The sequence below is a fragment of the Telopea speciosissima genome, chromosome 10 (assembly GCF_018873765.1).
Source record: "Telopea speciosissima isolate NSW1024214 ecotype Mountain lineage chromosome 10, Tspe_v1, whole genome shotgun sequence".
Classification (NCBI taxonomy): domain Eukaryota; kingdom Viridiplantae; phylum Streptophyta; class Magnoliopsida; order Proteales; family Proteaceae; genus Telopea; species Telopea speciosissima.
In genome coordinates, this window is record NC_057925.1 from 51,486,214 (window position 1) to 51,502,053 (window position 15,840).

Consider the following 15,840-nt stretch of genomic DNA (forward strand, 5'->3'; position numbering starts at 1 on the left):
GAAAAAGCTGGTGGATTTTTTAATTTTTTATTTTTGCTACTTTTTGTTTTAAATATTATTTATTTATTTAATTTTTGTCTTAATTATTTAAAAAAAATATGAATGTGGGGTGAAGCGATACCTTCTCTCTAACACCTGCCGTCTAATCCGTGTTTTTGGATTTGGCTTAGAAGTTGTAGTTTGCAACAAACGTGCATGCACTCTCTCTCTTTCTCTCTGGATGGATTACCTTAAAAAATGTGGGTAGTTTTGTCTACCTTTATATACTTGCATTTTCCAATTTGCTGTAGTGACGATTTTTAAAAAAAAATCAGGAATCGGATTGGTGAATCGATCAATTTAAATCACATTTGGATATAACTGGTCTTGATTATGGTCGATCTCATAATAAGGGTGTCAAATTTGAACCAAAAATCGATATCAAAACGGAGCCGAACAAGCCAGATCGAATCGAAACAAATAAAATTATGTTAGGTTTGAATATCGTATCTCATAATCGATTCGATTCTCGGTTTGATTCAGTTCAAAATCCAAATCGAATTCAAATACTAGTATATTATAGTATATTAATATATTATAATATTAATATATTATTATTTAGGATTTTTTATAATTACCACCCCATAAATTTTGATATATACTATTACCCCCCTAAAAACTTTCAAATAATTATTGCCCTCCCTTGTTGCATACTAATAACTAACTGGTTCCCACCGTTACATTTTTGTAACGGAAAAGGTTAATCGTGACAGTGTGCCGTTGTCACGAATTTTTTAAGACCAAAATGCCCTTTTGGGGTAGTAATTGTAAAGAAAAACCTCACCCCATCAGTGTCCCTTCGCCTCCTCCTCCTCCTCCTTCTCCGAGATTCAATTTCACCAGAGAAAACAGAGTCCCAAATATTTGATGAAATCATTATGAAATGAAATAGCCTTCTGCCTAGTATCGGACATGGTATTAAAAATATGCAGAGCCGCTATTGAAGGAGGGATCTTCTGCTAAGTGATCTGAGACCTCGTTTCAGATGCTGTAATGGCGATTCGGAATTTCGGATATGACAGCCAGTGCTACTTGGCTTGAAGGGTTGGGGGGGCGGGGGCGAACTGGCAATTAAGAGTTCAGAGTTCAGGCGAGGAGGGATAGCCGGAGTGCACATTTTTTTAGCTATTAAGCTCCACAAGGACCGGTGCAAGATACACCATCAGAGATTCAGAGATAAATACAATGTAATAGGCAAGGTTCGAGTTTGGATCCATTCTAAAACTATTAACAGAAATGAAGATCTCTGTTCTTTTTCTAAGATTGATTACTTGAAATTCCCGATAAAAAAAATTCCCTTGTTCCAACCCCCATCGCTCCAACTCGATTCAGCTTCTAATTATTTTTTTTAGATTTTTAATTCCATCTGGATGAAGGCGACATGGCCAGTTGACCACAGCTTGCTGTATCTATTGCAGCTGGAGACTTGGAGGGGAAACGCCTCGCACGTACTTTTATTTTTTGTTTTACTGCAAAACTTCGCCGGCAAAGGAATAACAGCACATAATCACGGCTATTTTGATCAGAAACCCGACTAATTTCACCCGGCACAGATGGAATTCACTGGGACTTCATGTATTTCAGCATTGACCGGTCCATTTCGTTCCCTTGCTAATTTTTCCATTTCATCTTTTCTTGGAAAAAACAAGGTTTGGGGTTGCAGAAGAGGAGGAGGAGGAGGAGTAATGATGGGGTGGGGTTTTTTTTTACAATTACCATCCCAAAAGAGCATTTTGGTCTTAAAAAATCCGTGATAACGGCACATTGTCACGATTAATCCTCTCCGTTACAAAATTGTAACGATGGGGGCCAATTAATTTTAATTAATTATTAGTATGCAACAGGGGAGGGTAATAATCATTTGAAAGTTTTTAAGGGGGTAATAGTAGATATCAAAGTTTTTGGGATGGTAATTGTAAAAAACCCTATTATTTATATTACTAATATTAGTATTAAATTTTATAATATTAATATACTATACTATAATATTATAATATAATATATTATTATACTATATAGTGTATATTATAATATGTGGACTGAGTACATGAATAAGAATTGGAATCGAACCGTGTAAGAATCGAATTTTGAAATCGAATAAGAATCGAACCGATAGTTTGAGTATCGAATTTCAAAACTGATTTGATTATAAATCACACCAACACTTTTTGAAACTTAACCCAATTGCCAATTTCAAACCGATTTACACAGTCTGATATGATTGATTCATGCCAATGAGCCTTGAATCAGTGAGTTTTCAGATATGAGTGCTGATTCTAGGATTCTTAAGACCAATTCAAAATGATTCTGATTCGGATTGGAATTGACAGGACCAATTCAAATTTGATTTTTTTTTAAGTGGACAAGACTCGTGCACAAGAGATTCTCCCCCCCCCCTCTCATCGAGCCTGTCTTAGGGGGTGGGGATCTTCGGTCAGTAAATGCTCATCCAACTATACTAATTACAGGCCATGCATGAAAATTATTGTCTTTTTTTAATAATTATTTTAGAGTGAAGAATCAAGATCATGATCACAAGTTTGATTTTAAACATTTGAAAATAAAGGATAAGAGTAATGATTCCAACTATGTGGTCTATTATATTACCGGAAAAAAAAATGTCTTAGTTGAAGTGTGGGTTAATAAAATTTTCTCTTATTAGATATAACTAAGTATCTGCCTTGTTTTTGGCAATTTATGGCATAAATACCTGTCTGTCCTTAGTTTCGAGCCAAGTTTCCTTTAGTTTCGATGGACATATGTGTCGAAATCACCAAAATCTGGTCTATACTAGTCGAAACCCTCGAATCCAGAGATTTTATAAAATCCCCCTTCAACTCGTTTCGAAAACCTACTACACCGAGTTAACTCGGTGATTTTGACAGGTTTAGATCAATTTTTTTTTCCATAGTTGAACCCTGTAAATCACATGAACAGAACAAAGACATACTACACAATAACCAAAATACCCTTTTAATTTTGCTATTTTGAAAGCAGAAATATCTACTTCTTGAAACCCTAAACAGTCAGGAGGTTATGGTTTACATACCAAAAAGGCAAAGGGTATTTTGAATTTTTGATAGATTTTATCAGAATTTTTTTTTTTTTTTTGATAGATGCAGTGTATGGAAGTATGATAAGGGTGTTATAGTATGTCCCAATTACCAAATGTATTTACCAATGTATCCCTCATCAGTCATGACTTGGTGTAGTATTATATGGCCCCCAAAACTCATTTAATAGAGAAGATGTGGGCCTTCTACCAAAAAAATAGAGACGATGTGGGCCCATATCAAGAATGTGATGAGCTGTCCAGATCTTCTGCATGTATGATTTCTATCATGGAGTGTGAAAATTTCAGGACACATGGCACCAAGACAACGTAGGTAAAGAGCAACTACTCTTCACATATAATGAGAGGATCAGATCTCTGTGATGATTCCTAGAGACAGGGAAATCCTCGTTTGTGTGTCCGTGAGTGTGTCCTCAGTCCTCACAAACCATTAGTCGCCTCTGTTCTTGAAGGTATGCCCTAGTAGTTTAGTGTTTGTGTCCCCATTGACATCTCATCTCAAGGGCTAAGCCAAAAATACTGGCCCCATATGTTAGGGAAGCACGAGTCACTAGCAGTCTAGGCCTCATATTAGGGTGCCTTTTTCAAAAGTTTAAAATAGGGCACACCTAGTGCACGAGGCTTCCGCCATAGTTGGGTCTGGGGAGTGTGGTTGAAGTTTTCGTACGAGAACGGTCTTTGGGACTTGAGCACCACCCACATGGAAACCACTGCCCCTTATGGATTCCATGTGGGTGGTGCTCAAGTCCCAAGGTCCATCCTCGTATGAGGACTTGAGCTGGACTTCGGTTTGGGGAGGGTCATAATGTACGCAAATTTACCCTCACTTCATATAGATGTTATTTCCCAACTTGAACCCCCAATCACTAGGTTTTTTTTTTTTGTTTTTTTTATGAGAAAAGAAAATATATTGCCAGAAAGATAAAAAAGTCTATACAATATTGTGATGAAGAACGATTTGTTCTTTGTGGACTGCTGCATATTTAGTTATAAAATTTGCAAAACTAGAAATATATACGTTATGCTTATGAGGACAATTGATTGAAATGCCTCTGGTTCCATTGGCTGCTTGAGACAAAAGAGGAATTAATCTCAATAGCCAAACCACAGAAATTGGGTCTTGAAGCATGAGAGGGATTCCCATGTTGGAGCACTAGATTTCCTTGATGTTGTATCCTAGCCGAGAAGCATATTGAAGACCCTTTACAAGGCCAAAAATTTCAATCTCCAAAGAGTCGTTAGTATACAGATTGGCCGATTACCACTTCGTGGCTTGATGGTCTTTGTTTATCTGAAGCCACTGGCTCTACACATGAGTCTCATCAATAAATCTTCATCGTACCCAAAAAAAAAAAAGAGTCGTTAGTATACCCAAAAAATAGCAGCTATTTGTAACATTTGTCCTTCCAACAAAATAAAACACATCCACCCCGATCTCTTTAGGGAAGACTGAGATGTTCCTACACAAATCAGAACATTGTGATTTAATATGGGAAAAGATTTCAAGCATAGATCTATTGGTTGGTCACTATTCCCAGAACAATGTATGGAAGAAGACGAAGTATGGGTTGGGGGAAAAATATTTAAGTCTATCAACTAATTGCAAATGTTTGAAATAACTCTGACAGGGTCACGTTTAATAGAATTATGGACCACGTGGTTCCTGACATGCCATATAAAGTAATAGGTAATAATAAAAATCGAAAAGAACCATTTGGAGAGCCGCTTATCTTGAAGTTTATTAGTAAGAATATAATTACAAAGATGAATTAAAGATTGATGTGAGAGGTATTCCATTCTCAACCCCAGAGGCCCAGGCACTCAGACATGCTTAGACCAGCCACATGAAAGAAAGAGATGCCATATGGATTCAAGACAAGATCCACATAAGACACTCTGGGGATCGATCTTAATCCATTTCGAGAGAGATGCTTTAACAGAGATTCTTGTGCGTAAAACACACCAAAAAAAAATGTTTAAATTTAGGATGAATGGATAACTTCCAAAAAAAGTGCCACCAGCCAGGGAAAGTAGGAGGAAGAGATGATCTCAATGGAGATGTAAGAAATTTGGCTGCAATACGAGCAGAGAAGTTACCATTCTTTGAGATAGAACATATCCAAGAATCAAAGTTATTAGTAAGAGACACAAATGCACAAGTGGCAGTAAAGGCAATAGGGAATAGGGAATTGGGGGGGGGGGGGGAGTATGTTAGCAAAAATCTATTATGAGTTCCCCGATCACTAGGTTGTCGCAATGATTATTTCTCAAATTCTAAAGGAAGGAGGCTGTGATTGATCCAACAACGAGAGTGCAAGTTTATCAGTTTTGGTGTTCCTTGGTGGATTATTATCCTCTCCAATTCCTAAAGTGTGGCAGTGCAGCAATGCTAGGTGGAGATGTAAACACCTGACAGCTACCGCATCCAACAGTCCGATCTCACTGATTTGGACTATTGGATGCAGTAGTTGTCAGATATCGACATCTCCACCTAGCACTGCCGCACTACCACACTTTAAGAAATTGAAGAGTATAATTTCCCGTTCCTTGGGTTGGTAATTAAGTTTTCAATTAGCCTAAATTCTTTTTGGAAAATTGCAAGAGAGGAAGATATGTCAAATAGTCTCTCCTCTAAATGGCAAAGCCTACATTTTTCATCAATCTTCATGAAATTCTTAACCCCTGACAGATAAGAGAGTCCAGGTAAGAGAGTCCACCTTCAGAATCTTTCATATAAAGAGTTTAAATTTGGGAAGAAACTTAAGGTTCCAAATGATAATCAAATTTCGGTTTTCAATTACCATTAAACATAGAGAAATTATCAATGCCACCCCGTGACCCTTTTTTTTTTTTTTTTTGGTAGAACCACTCCTGACGTTTACCTATATTTTAAGGCACACCCACTAACTACAATAATATCAATCGTTACCCATTTTTTAACAATGTTAACCTCTGAATTTTCTTTGACCAAAATACCCTTTACACTAAAACATAAAAAAACTAGATTGATCCAATGACCGAGAGAAAGAGAAATATATTACCCAATCAGATTGATCAAATGAACGAAATACTTCCATTAGCATTATTATTTTTTATTTTTTATTCATAGAAGTGGACCCATTCGTCTACCTTCTTTCTTTTCCACGTAAGTTAGTTCCTGTACCCTGCAACCCCCTTTCTTCCCCACTCCCACCCGACCCCCGCCTCTCTCCAAAACCCTTTCTCTGTGCAACCAGCGCCCACCCTTCTCCTCCATACCCGCCCTTCTTCTTTACGTTACCCTCCTCCAGCTCCAGCTCCACCATACCTTCCCACCCCTTTCTTCCCCAGCGGCCAACGCCCACCCCTGTTCTTCGTCTACCTTCTTTCTTTTCCATATAAGTTAGACCAGATTTGAAGTTAAGCATCAAAATAAATTGCGGCTGATGATCTGTATGTGTGTGACTGGTCTGTGTTTTGGATGTTGAAGAAATAACAAGACATAACAACTGAAATAATGTATTCCGGATTTAATATGGGACCCGACGGATTGATGGATAACAGTAATAACAGGTCATAAAAATAACCAAAAAGAAAAAGAAACAAGACCGTAGCTGCTGAAATAGAACAAGTAACTACAGCAGAGCAGGTTTGTAGATTTAGAGAAGATGGAAGCAAATAGAATCGTCACCAAGCATACATAAGCAGAAACAGATTAATAGCTTAAAGAACAGAACTCAAGGTGAGCAAAATTTCAGTTCTAAATCCAGCAATACAGAGAAATAGAGCAAAATGTATAATGCCCTTTGACAGAGAAACTAGAACTGAAATACTCCTTCATAAAAGAACGCAGGAATAAAGGGGAGTAGTAGATAACAGATCTGAAACTAAGAAGAATCGTAGGGGAGGGGAGGGGAGGGGAATAACAGAAAACAGATCTGAAAAGGGAGTTTGGGGGGGAGGGGGGAGAGTAGCTGTGTTGCAGTGGATGTTCTCCAAGGTCATCTTAGTGTGAGGAAGAAGGGTTTGTGGGTGTTTTAATTGAAAGGGTGGATTAGGTACTTCACCCACTAAGAAGGGCAGATTTGTCTTTTAAAAAATATTAAATAGCTGACAACACCATTTAACAGTTCTTAACTAACGGTAGGGAGTCTGTGCGGAATTAGTTTGATAAAACAAGAGGTGGCGTTGATATTATGATAGTTAGTGGGGGTGCTTTAAAATATAAGCAAACATCAGGAGGTGACGTTGATAATTTCCCTTAAACAAAAGCCCTTCAACTTTACAATATAAAATCCACCTGATCATTAATATGAGAAGATTTTATTCCATTCTCACATATATTTGCAAAGGCAACATGCTTTGGGTCCATGATCTATGGGGGCAGTAGGTGATGGTTGAGGCTGTTCCATGATTAAGAACAATATCTTACATGCAATCCAATAAATAACTTCATTAAGAACCTCGTTGCTAGGTTAGTCCCAATTTTATATTCTAATTTATCATAAAGTTCATTACAATTAGGCAAACTCGAGCTGAATTTAACATGTGAGCATGATACCTTGGGGTCTATTTGTTCACAAAAATTGTCATATGACAAATATTTGAGTGGCACAAGAAACCCTGCTTAGGTGGGCTGTGCATTAAACAAGAGCTCATATGATTATAGTTTCTCAACTTATGATCATTAAAGATTGAAATAATATTATCGTAGAAATTATGTTATGTGATGATTAGATGTCCATTTATCTAAGAACTGTTTTCTTAAACAAATATTTAAACTTGCAACCATGGCAAAACCAATTCAAGACCTCAAAACAATTGTTGACCTTTTGTCCAACACCCTCACCCTTGATTAAGAGTGACGATGAGAGAAACAAGATTGGAAACACTGATTTTTCAGTATAACATACCCACATATTATATTTTTTGTTAAGGGAGAAGGGTAGGTATGCTAGCGGTATACCGTAAGCTATCACTCCATGTCTCTCTCTCTCTCTCTCTCTCTCTCTCTCTCTCTCTCTCTATCTCTCCCTCTTCCTCCCTTTGACCTACCTTTTCCCTTTTGTTAAATAATTAAAATAATTTATGAAGACATCATATTTAGGATTATTTGTTTAGAATTCAAGAGGTACTTCTGAAATACATAAAAAATTAGTTTCTGAAAGCATTTTTTCAAACTAAACTAGACTTAGTCCAGTCAATAATGCAATAAAATATACCAAAAAAATAAAATATAAGATAATAAAAAACTTGGCTTGATTATGTCCAATGTCCTTCCAAATTTTAGAAATTGTCATTGAAGCTTCACCATATCAGGCTCTACAACACATGATCAACTAACTGCCTTGATCTTGAATTATTCAACAAAGAAGTAGAAATGGATGTTAATAGGAAATATAATAATGTTTATTATAATAAGGGGTCAATGAGAAATGCCATATTTCGTCCCAATCTTATAGGTTAAGTTAGATTTCAATTAAACAATGTTTAATTGACTTAATCACTATATTTAAACCGTGTTTAGGGTCCCATGGAAATTACATTGCCTTTCTTCCCAAATATGTCATATATTTGGGAAAGAATGTGTGTAGACATGGATATATATATCTTTGGACTTCATTTTGTATGTTTGCTTGATGGGGATTGCAATGTAACTGGTAAGAAACATCCATGAAATGGAGTAAGGAGAAAGAGAAATTCTCACTTTTCAAACAATGAATATACCTTTAGCTCTAAAGAGGTGGTCACCAGTTTACATAATTGAGAGAAAGAATACACCCACTTTTTCATAGAATATTAAGTAGGAAAAGAAGCTACTTGCAACCTCAAGATTGAACTCAAGAATGGCAGCAGATTCGGATTTAAATAGAAACATTTAAATGTGTGAGAATGAGGTCAGAGAATATTTGATCAGCAAAGCTTCTTCTACTTGACTTGTGTTCATGTGCCTTTCATTTGGTTGCAAGGAAAATAAAGAGAAGGGAAGTGAAATTAAATATAGGGAGAGAGAACGTTGCTAGGTCACATGGCCCCTGTGCCAGCGTGGAGCCAATGAAAGCCTATATTTAGGCATCCAAATATGGGAGTGGGCTGACCAAGTAGCATTCTCTTTCTTATATTATAGTAGAAGTCTTGTAATCATTGCCTCCATGATGGTGTAATTAATTTCAAATATACAAAATATGTATATTAAATTTAACTTTACTGTAATCAAATTTCTTTGATTTGAAAAGCAAAAATAATTTTTTTTTGGCAATAAAAAGCAAAATAAATTTACATATGAAAATTATAATTACGTACTAAATATGATAAGACTTTTATTTTAGGTTACACGTACAATCATAATTATAATTTTTTTTTTCTTATCAAAATTTATTTACCTTCCTTGTACCTGCAACCAAACATAGCCCAATAGTGAATGATATTGGGATTGGTGTCGTGGTCAGATCAAACGCTTTTGCCCCTCCCAAGTCCCACCCGCCAAAGATTTTTATTTTACCCTCCCTAGTTTTTGTACCATTGATCTAGTGTCGAGTATGGCCGATATTGATACGGATAGGGCCGATCCAAACCCAATATCTACAACCTTGTGACAAGTTGCAATGCGGCACGGCACCGAGGAAAAAGAAATGTCAGGAAAACTTTTCCTATCCACTTCCTAAGAGTCGAATAATTGACTTCTCTACTTTGATATCATGTTCGATATTTTATTTTATTTTTTTTGGGGGGAGGGGTTAAAATACCATGTTCGCTACCGTTTCATCTAAAAGCTCACCATGTTCTTCAAAAACTGAATAAGTGATGTAGCCATGGGAATCATTTAGAACTTTATTTCATATTCACTTGTGGTGTATCAAGTTTAAAGAATTTGTTATCAAGTTATACATGACAAGTTTAGTGAATTTGTTATAAAGTTATGCATGATGATGTGGCAAATTTTTTTTTATCTCTTTACTTCTTTTTTTTCAAAAATAAAAAAAAGAATGTGATCATATACGCATGGTTTTAATTTTAATGAAGCTTAATTTTTATTTTGGATAAAATTTTCCTCCTCAACCATAGAGGACGGTTCACCCACCATTCTAGGGTTCACAAACCCCTCCTAGAGTTTTCATATATTCCAAAATACCCTTTCGATACCCATTTCCACCTTTTCCCACAGATGATTTCACCGGACAAATCAATTAAGGTCTCCTCCATTATTTCTTTAATATGATGATAATATCCTCAGTAATGGGTTCACCTAAAAAAAAGGGCAATGATGAGGTGGGTCTGACCCATTAGGTGTTAAAGCTTTAGCCTAACTAGAGTATTAGAAAGAAAGACTGTGATTTGACCATTAGCTTAGAAGTGGGATATTATTAGTTCACATGTGATTCATATTTTATTTATTTTAATTACTATTATGTAAGATGTGAAAATTTTGGTCAATTAAAAATAACACTAATAATACGAAAAAGCTTATCTGGGTGGTTATCTAATTTTGCCACGTAAATTGATGATATGACAATTCTGATCATTGGATATTTTAAGAATAATTTGAATTGATCATGTATTAAGTTTTAGTTTCAAATTCAATCATTTACCCTTGCTCACATTTAATGACATAGCCTCCCATGATTATTCATGAACGTTCTATATGATCCATACAGCCTTTTGGTAGTGTCTCATATTGTAAACCTTGTGAGGATTCAAATTTAACATGTGAGCAGGGCTTGAGGGCCTAATTGTCCAACAAATTTCAACCCCACCTGACATTCAATGTAGTAGAAATAGGTAAGCCTCCCAACCAAACTTAGGCTAATAGGCCACCTAACCGATTTTTATAATAATAATAATAAGGTATAAAATTTTGTGCACGGCCATGTATATACATTGTTGCCACTTTAATTGTTAGATGGGGAGAGAGAGAGAATGAGAATGTGTATAATGAAAAGAGGATTCTAGTTTTCTTTTTTTGGGGGTGGGGAGGGGGGGGGGGAGGATTTTTTATCTGTTGTTGTATGCATCTGTATGCATCGTGCAGCACAACAGCGGCCATGTGTGCACAACAAGCCTCATTATGTTGACATGGCTGCTGCTGCACCGCATGATGTATACAGTAGTGACTGCTATACTAGAGCAGATAAAGGTCCGACAGGTGTAAACAAAAGAGGATTCTAGTTAAGCACCCTTCGCTTGACCACACAAAAAAAATTCCATTCCAAATCAAAACATGCCTTCCCATTCAAACCAGTTTGATTCCTTCACATGTTTTAATGTTTTAAAATATCATTATTCTCCAGTACAACAAGCAATACAAGAATCATGGGGAGGCAAAGGAGAAAACCTTGTACTCCTGTACATTATGAAGCATATGAATAAGATAAACTCTCAAATTTAACATGTGGCATATCAAATCATTTTTCAGTTATTCAATAGCCAAAATGATTGAATGAGTAACCCACATGTAAATTGGAATATTTAACATTTTATTTGGGTAAATTACACGTCACTCTTTGGTTTTTAAACGAAACTTAGATCACCCTTTGGTTTTTGAAAAAACTCAAATCACTTTTGGTTTAGACCCCAATATGACAAATTAGTCCCTAGCATTAGTTTTATGCTGTTAAGTGATGATGTTAGCAAGTTAAATAAATTGAAATCCCTAAATTACCATTGACCAATGTTGAAGATGAAGGAAGGGTAGTATTATAAATATAATTCTAGTGTTTTAGTACAAGGGTAAAATAGTCTTTTCACACCAATAACTAACAGCAGACTAACACCGTCACCATAGAGGAATTTTTTTCCCACTCCTGTCCGCTGCCTGGACAGGACCATGCTGTCCCCTCACATGGGGGCGCGAAATGATGACTTAACCTCACCCGGGGCAGTGTGTTCGGGTAGAGAGTTAGGTCGTCATTTTGCGCCCCCATGTGGAGGGATAGCACGGTCCTGTCCGGGCAGTGGACAAGAGAGGATAACGATTCTACTATAGAGGGGATGATTTAAGTTTTTTCAAAATCAGGGGGTGATCTGAGTTCGTTTGAAAATCAGGGAGTGACGTGTAATTTACCCTTTTCTTTAAAAAAAATAGGAATAAGGTTCTTGGTATGAAAAAATGATGTACATCCCAACCAACAGGGTATAATAGAATCTTATATACTAAGTTACTAACCATGATATTTATTAACCATTGGATGAAAGGGATTTCATTTCAAACTTTTGTCTTCGTTGTCGATGCAACACTTTCTACCTATGGCTGTCACCCCTTCCTTGTGTGTGTCGCCCGCTAGCTTACCTAGAACGTGCAACATGCCCAAAACCTTGATGCAAGAAGTAAGCTGTTCTCGTCAGAGTTTTAGAACATGGAATCAGTCATTAGCAATTTCGATCTGGATCGGATTGGAATCGAATTGAAGCTCAAGAAACCTAAAATCGGTCATCAGATCTAAAAAAAACAGGGATTTTCTAAAGTTTTTGGATGTGAAAATCGACCATGTCAGATCCATGGACATCGGATCGGTTACCCCCGATTCCAAGTCAATTGGCCGATTCACCGATCCCATTCCCGATTCTTGAAAGTTAAAACCCTGGTTCTCTTCCAACTGAATTCTCTCTCCCTCTATCTTCCCCAGAGAGAAAGGTCAAAGACTCAAAAACACCAAATTTCTGCCCCTTGTTGGAAATGTCTGAAACAAAAACAGAGTGAGGACAGGGCCTGGTAACACTATCCAAACAAGACTTCGCTATCTTGATTCTTGCTGAAATCTGAATTGGCTAATCGGCACAATCCAGTTTTGCCCTCTCAGTCTCAGATAGAGTGTGTGTGTGTGTGTGTGGGTATTTTGTGTTGTTTTAGCCACGCACGTATCAGCTTGATGGACACGGAAACGTTAATATCTGTCCTGAAAACATGCATCACTTCGAAGTCACTGAAACAAGGCATGATTCTCCACCAAAAGATAATCACTTTTGGCCTCCGAAACAATATCTCTTTGTGCAAACATCTCATCAACCTCTACTTCTCTTGCCATTTATTTGAATCTGCACGCCGAGTTTTCCAAACTATAGAAAACCCATTAGACATTTCTCTATGGAATGGCTTCATGGCAGCTTACACTAGGAATCAAATGCACAGTGAAGCTCTTGAGCTTTTTGAGAGGTTGCAGCTCTTCCCTTATCTCAAACCCGACAATTACACTTACCCAAGTGCTCTGAAGGCTTGCAGTGGATTGGCAAGACTTGAGATAGGGAAAAAGATTCATACCCATGTGATCAAAACTGGTTGTGAATCTGATGTTGTTGTTGCAAGCTCCTTGGTGGGTATGTACGCAAAATGCAACTTGTTTCACTCAGCGATTCATCTGTTCAATGAAATGCCTGAAAGAGATGTAGCCTGTTGGAATACTCTGATTTCTTATTATTATCAAAATGGGCAATCTGAGAAAGCTCTGGAATTGTTTGAAAAGATGAAGAGTTCTGCTTTCCAGCCTGATTCAGTAACATTCACAACTGTTTTCTCTGCGTGTGCAAGGCTTCTAGATTTGGAAAGAGGGAGGGCAATTCATGGGGAACTGACAAGAATGGGTTTCAAACTGGATGGATATGTTAGTTCTGCTCTTGTGGACATGTACGGAAAATGTGGTTGTCTAGAAATGGCTAGAGAGGTCTTCGAACAGATTCCAAACAAAAGTGTGGTCTCTTGGAACTCGATGATTGCGGGATACAGTCTAAATGGTAATAGTTATGCTTGCCTCGAACTTTTTAAGAGAATGGGTGAGGAAGGTGTGAAACCCACTTCAACTACTTTAAGTAGCTTGTTAATAGCTTGTTCTAGATCTTCCCAGCTACAAAAGGGAAAGTTCATTCATGGATATATAATTAGAAATATGGTAGAATGTGATGTCTTCGTTAACAGCTCACTTATTGATCTTTATTTCAAATGTGGAAGTGTTTTTTCAGCTGAGTATGCATTCAAGAAGATACCCAAGACAAATGTAGTTTCTTGGAATGTGATGATCTCAGGATATGTGATGGTTGGAAATTATTTCGAGGCGCTTAGAATCTTCTATGATATGAAAATTGCTGGTGTGAGACCGGATCCCATTACATTCACTAGTGTTTTACCTGCTTGTTCACAGCTTGCTGCTTTAGAACAGGGGAGGGAGATCCACAATTACATCATCGAAAATGAGTTTGAATTGAATGAAGTGGTCATGGGTGCTCTCCTTGACATGTACGCAAAATGCGGGGCCGTGGATGAAGCATGCCAAGTCTTTGATCAGTTACCAGTGAGAGATTTTGTATCATGGACTTCCATGATAACTGCTTATGGGTCTCATGGTCAAGCGGTAGAAGCATTGGAGCTTTTTCATAAGATGCTGCAATCCAATGCAAAACCAGACAGAGTTACCTTCCTTGCTGTATTATCAGCATGTAGCCATGCGGGATTGGTAGATGAGGGATGTTTTTATTTCGATCAAATGACAACTGACTATGGGATTAAACCCATGTTGGAACATTACTCATGCTTAATTGATCTCCTTGGACGTGCTGGAAGATTGCGTGAAGCTTACAGAATCCTTCAGAATACACCAACAGTACGAGGAGATGTTGGATTACTTAGTACATTGTTTTCTGCATGTAACATGCATAAGGATTTAAATTTAGGAGAAGAGATTGCAAGCTTTCTCATTGAGAAGGTTCCTGATGATCCATCAACATACATAGTTCTATCCAACATGTATGCTTCCGTAGGAAAATGGGAAAATGTACGCAAGTTGAGGTTAAAAATGAAAGAGTTAGGTTTGAAGAAGAACCCAGGCTGTAGCTGGATTGAGGTTGACAAGATTATCTATCCCTTCTTTGTTGAAGATAAATCACATCCACAGGCAGAGATGCTATTCAATTGTCTAGCAAATCTTGCCAGACACATGGAGAAGAATGAGTTAATAATATCTTAGTGAGAATGCGAAGGACAATGGATCAGAATGCCATTCAGGGAAAAAGCCACACTCCAGGAATTATTCTGAGATACAAGGGTGCAAAGGTGCTTTTCAAAGACTTCTACTTGAAAGATCAATTTGTTCAGCCCAATTGGTTCATGTACTGCACCTCAACCATGAGGTCATGTGATCTGAGTCCAAATTTAATCACTCAGAAAGAAAGGCGGGGGGGAAGAATAGAGACACCTCAATTTGATGACAACTGCAAGTGGTTTCAGTTTCAGCAATTTTACAGAAAATGGAACTAAATCTGGAACCATGGGATTGGTTGTTTACAAGCCATGCTCACGACAAACAGAGAAGATAAGATCTTGACTCGGAGGAATGTTTTTTTTTTGGTGCAATGAACTAATCAAAACAAAGGTTGGAGGGTCACACAGACCAGTACCCGTGGTGTTTGTAGTTTAGATGTTTGCTCACACCTCTTCTGTTTGAGCATTTCTTTAACTTTATTTTTTTGGGGGGGGGGTGTCGGGGTTTGGAGGATAAATTTTTTGACCCTTCCAATCTGTAAATGTATGATACTGGCCAATGCCAATCATCAAAGCTATTCGGGTATGCATCCTTTTCTTTTTTATTATTAATGTTAATTATGCTTTAACAGTAATAGATTATTTATTTGACCCTTTCAATCTTTAAACGTATGATAAAGACCAATTTCAATCATCAGTGATAGCCGAGCTTCCTTCCAAGTTCCAACTAGTTAGGTATGGACCCTTTTTTGTTCTTAATGTTAATTATTCTTTAACTGTAAAT

General features: G+C 37.2%; 1 protein-coding gene across 1 annotated transcript; it reads left to right on the forward strand.

Moving 5' to 3' along the window:
* The first annotated feature begins 12,917 nt into the window (after positions 1–12,917).
* LOC122641717 (pentatricopeptide repeat-containing protein At5g27110) lies at positions 12,918–15,075 on the forward strand. The gene has a single exon (XM_043835006.1). The coding sequence runs from the start codon at positions 12,958–12,960 to the stop codon at positions 15,040–15,042; it is 2,085 nt and encodes a 694-aa protein (XP_043690941.1). The 5' UTR covers positions 12,918–12,957; the 3' UTR covers positions 15,043–15,075.
* Positions 15,076–15,840: the final 765 nt, after the last annotated feature.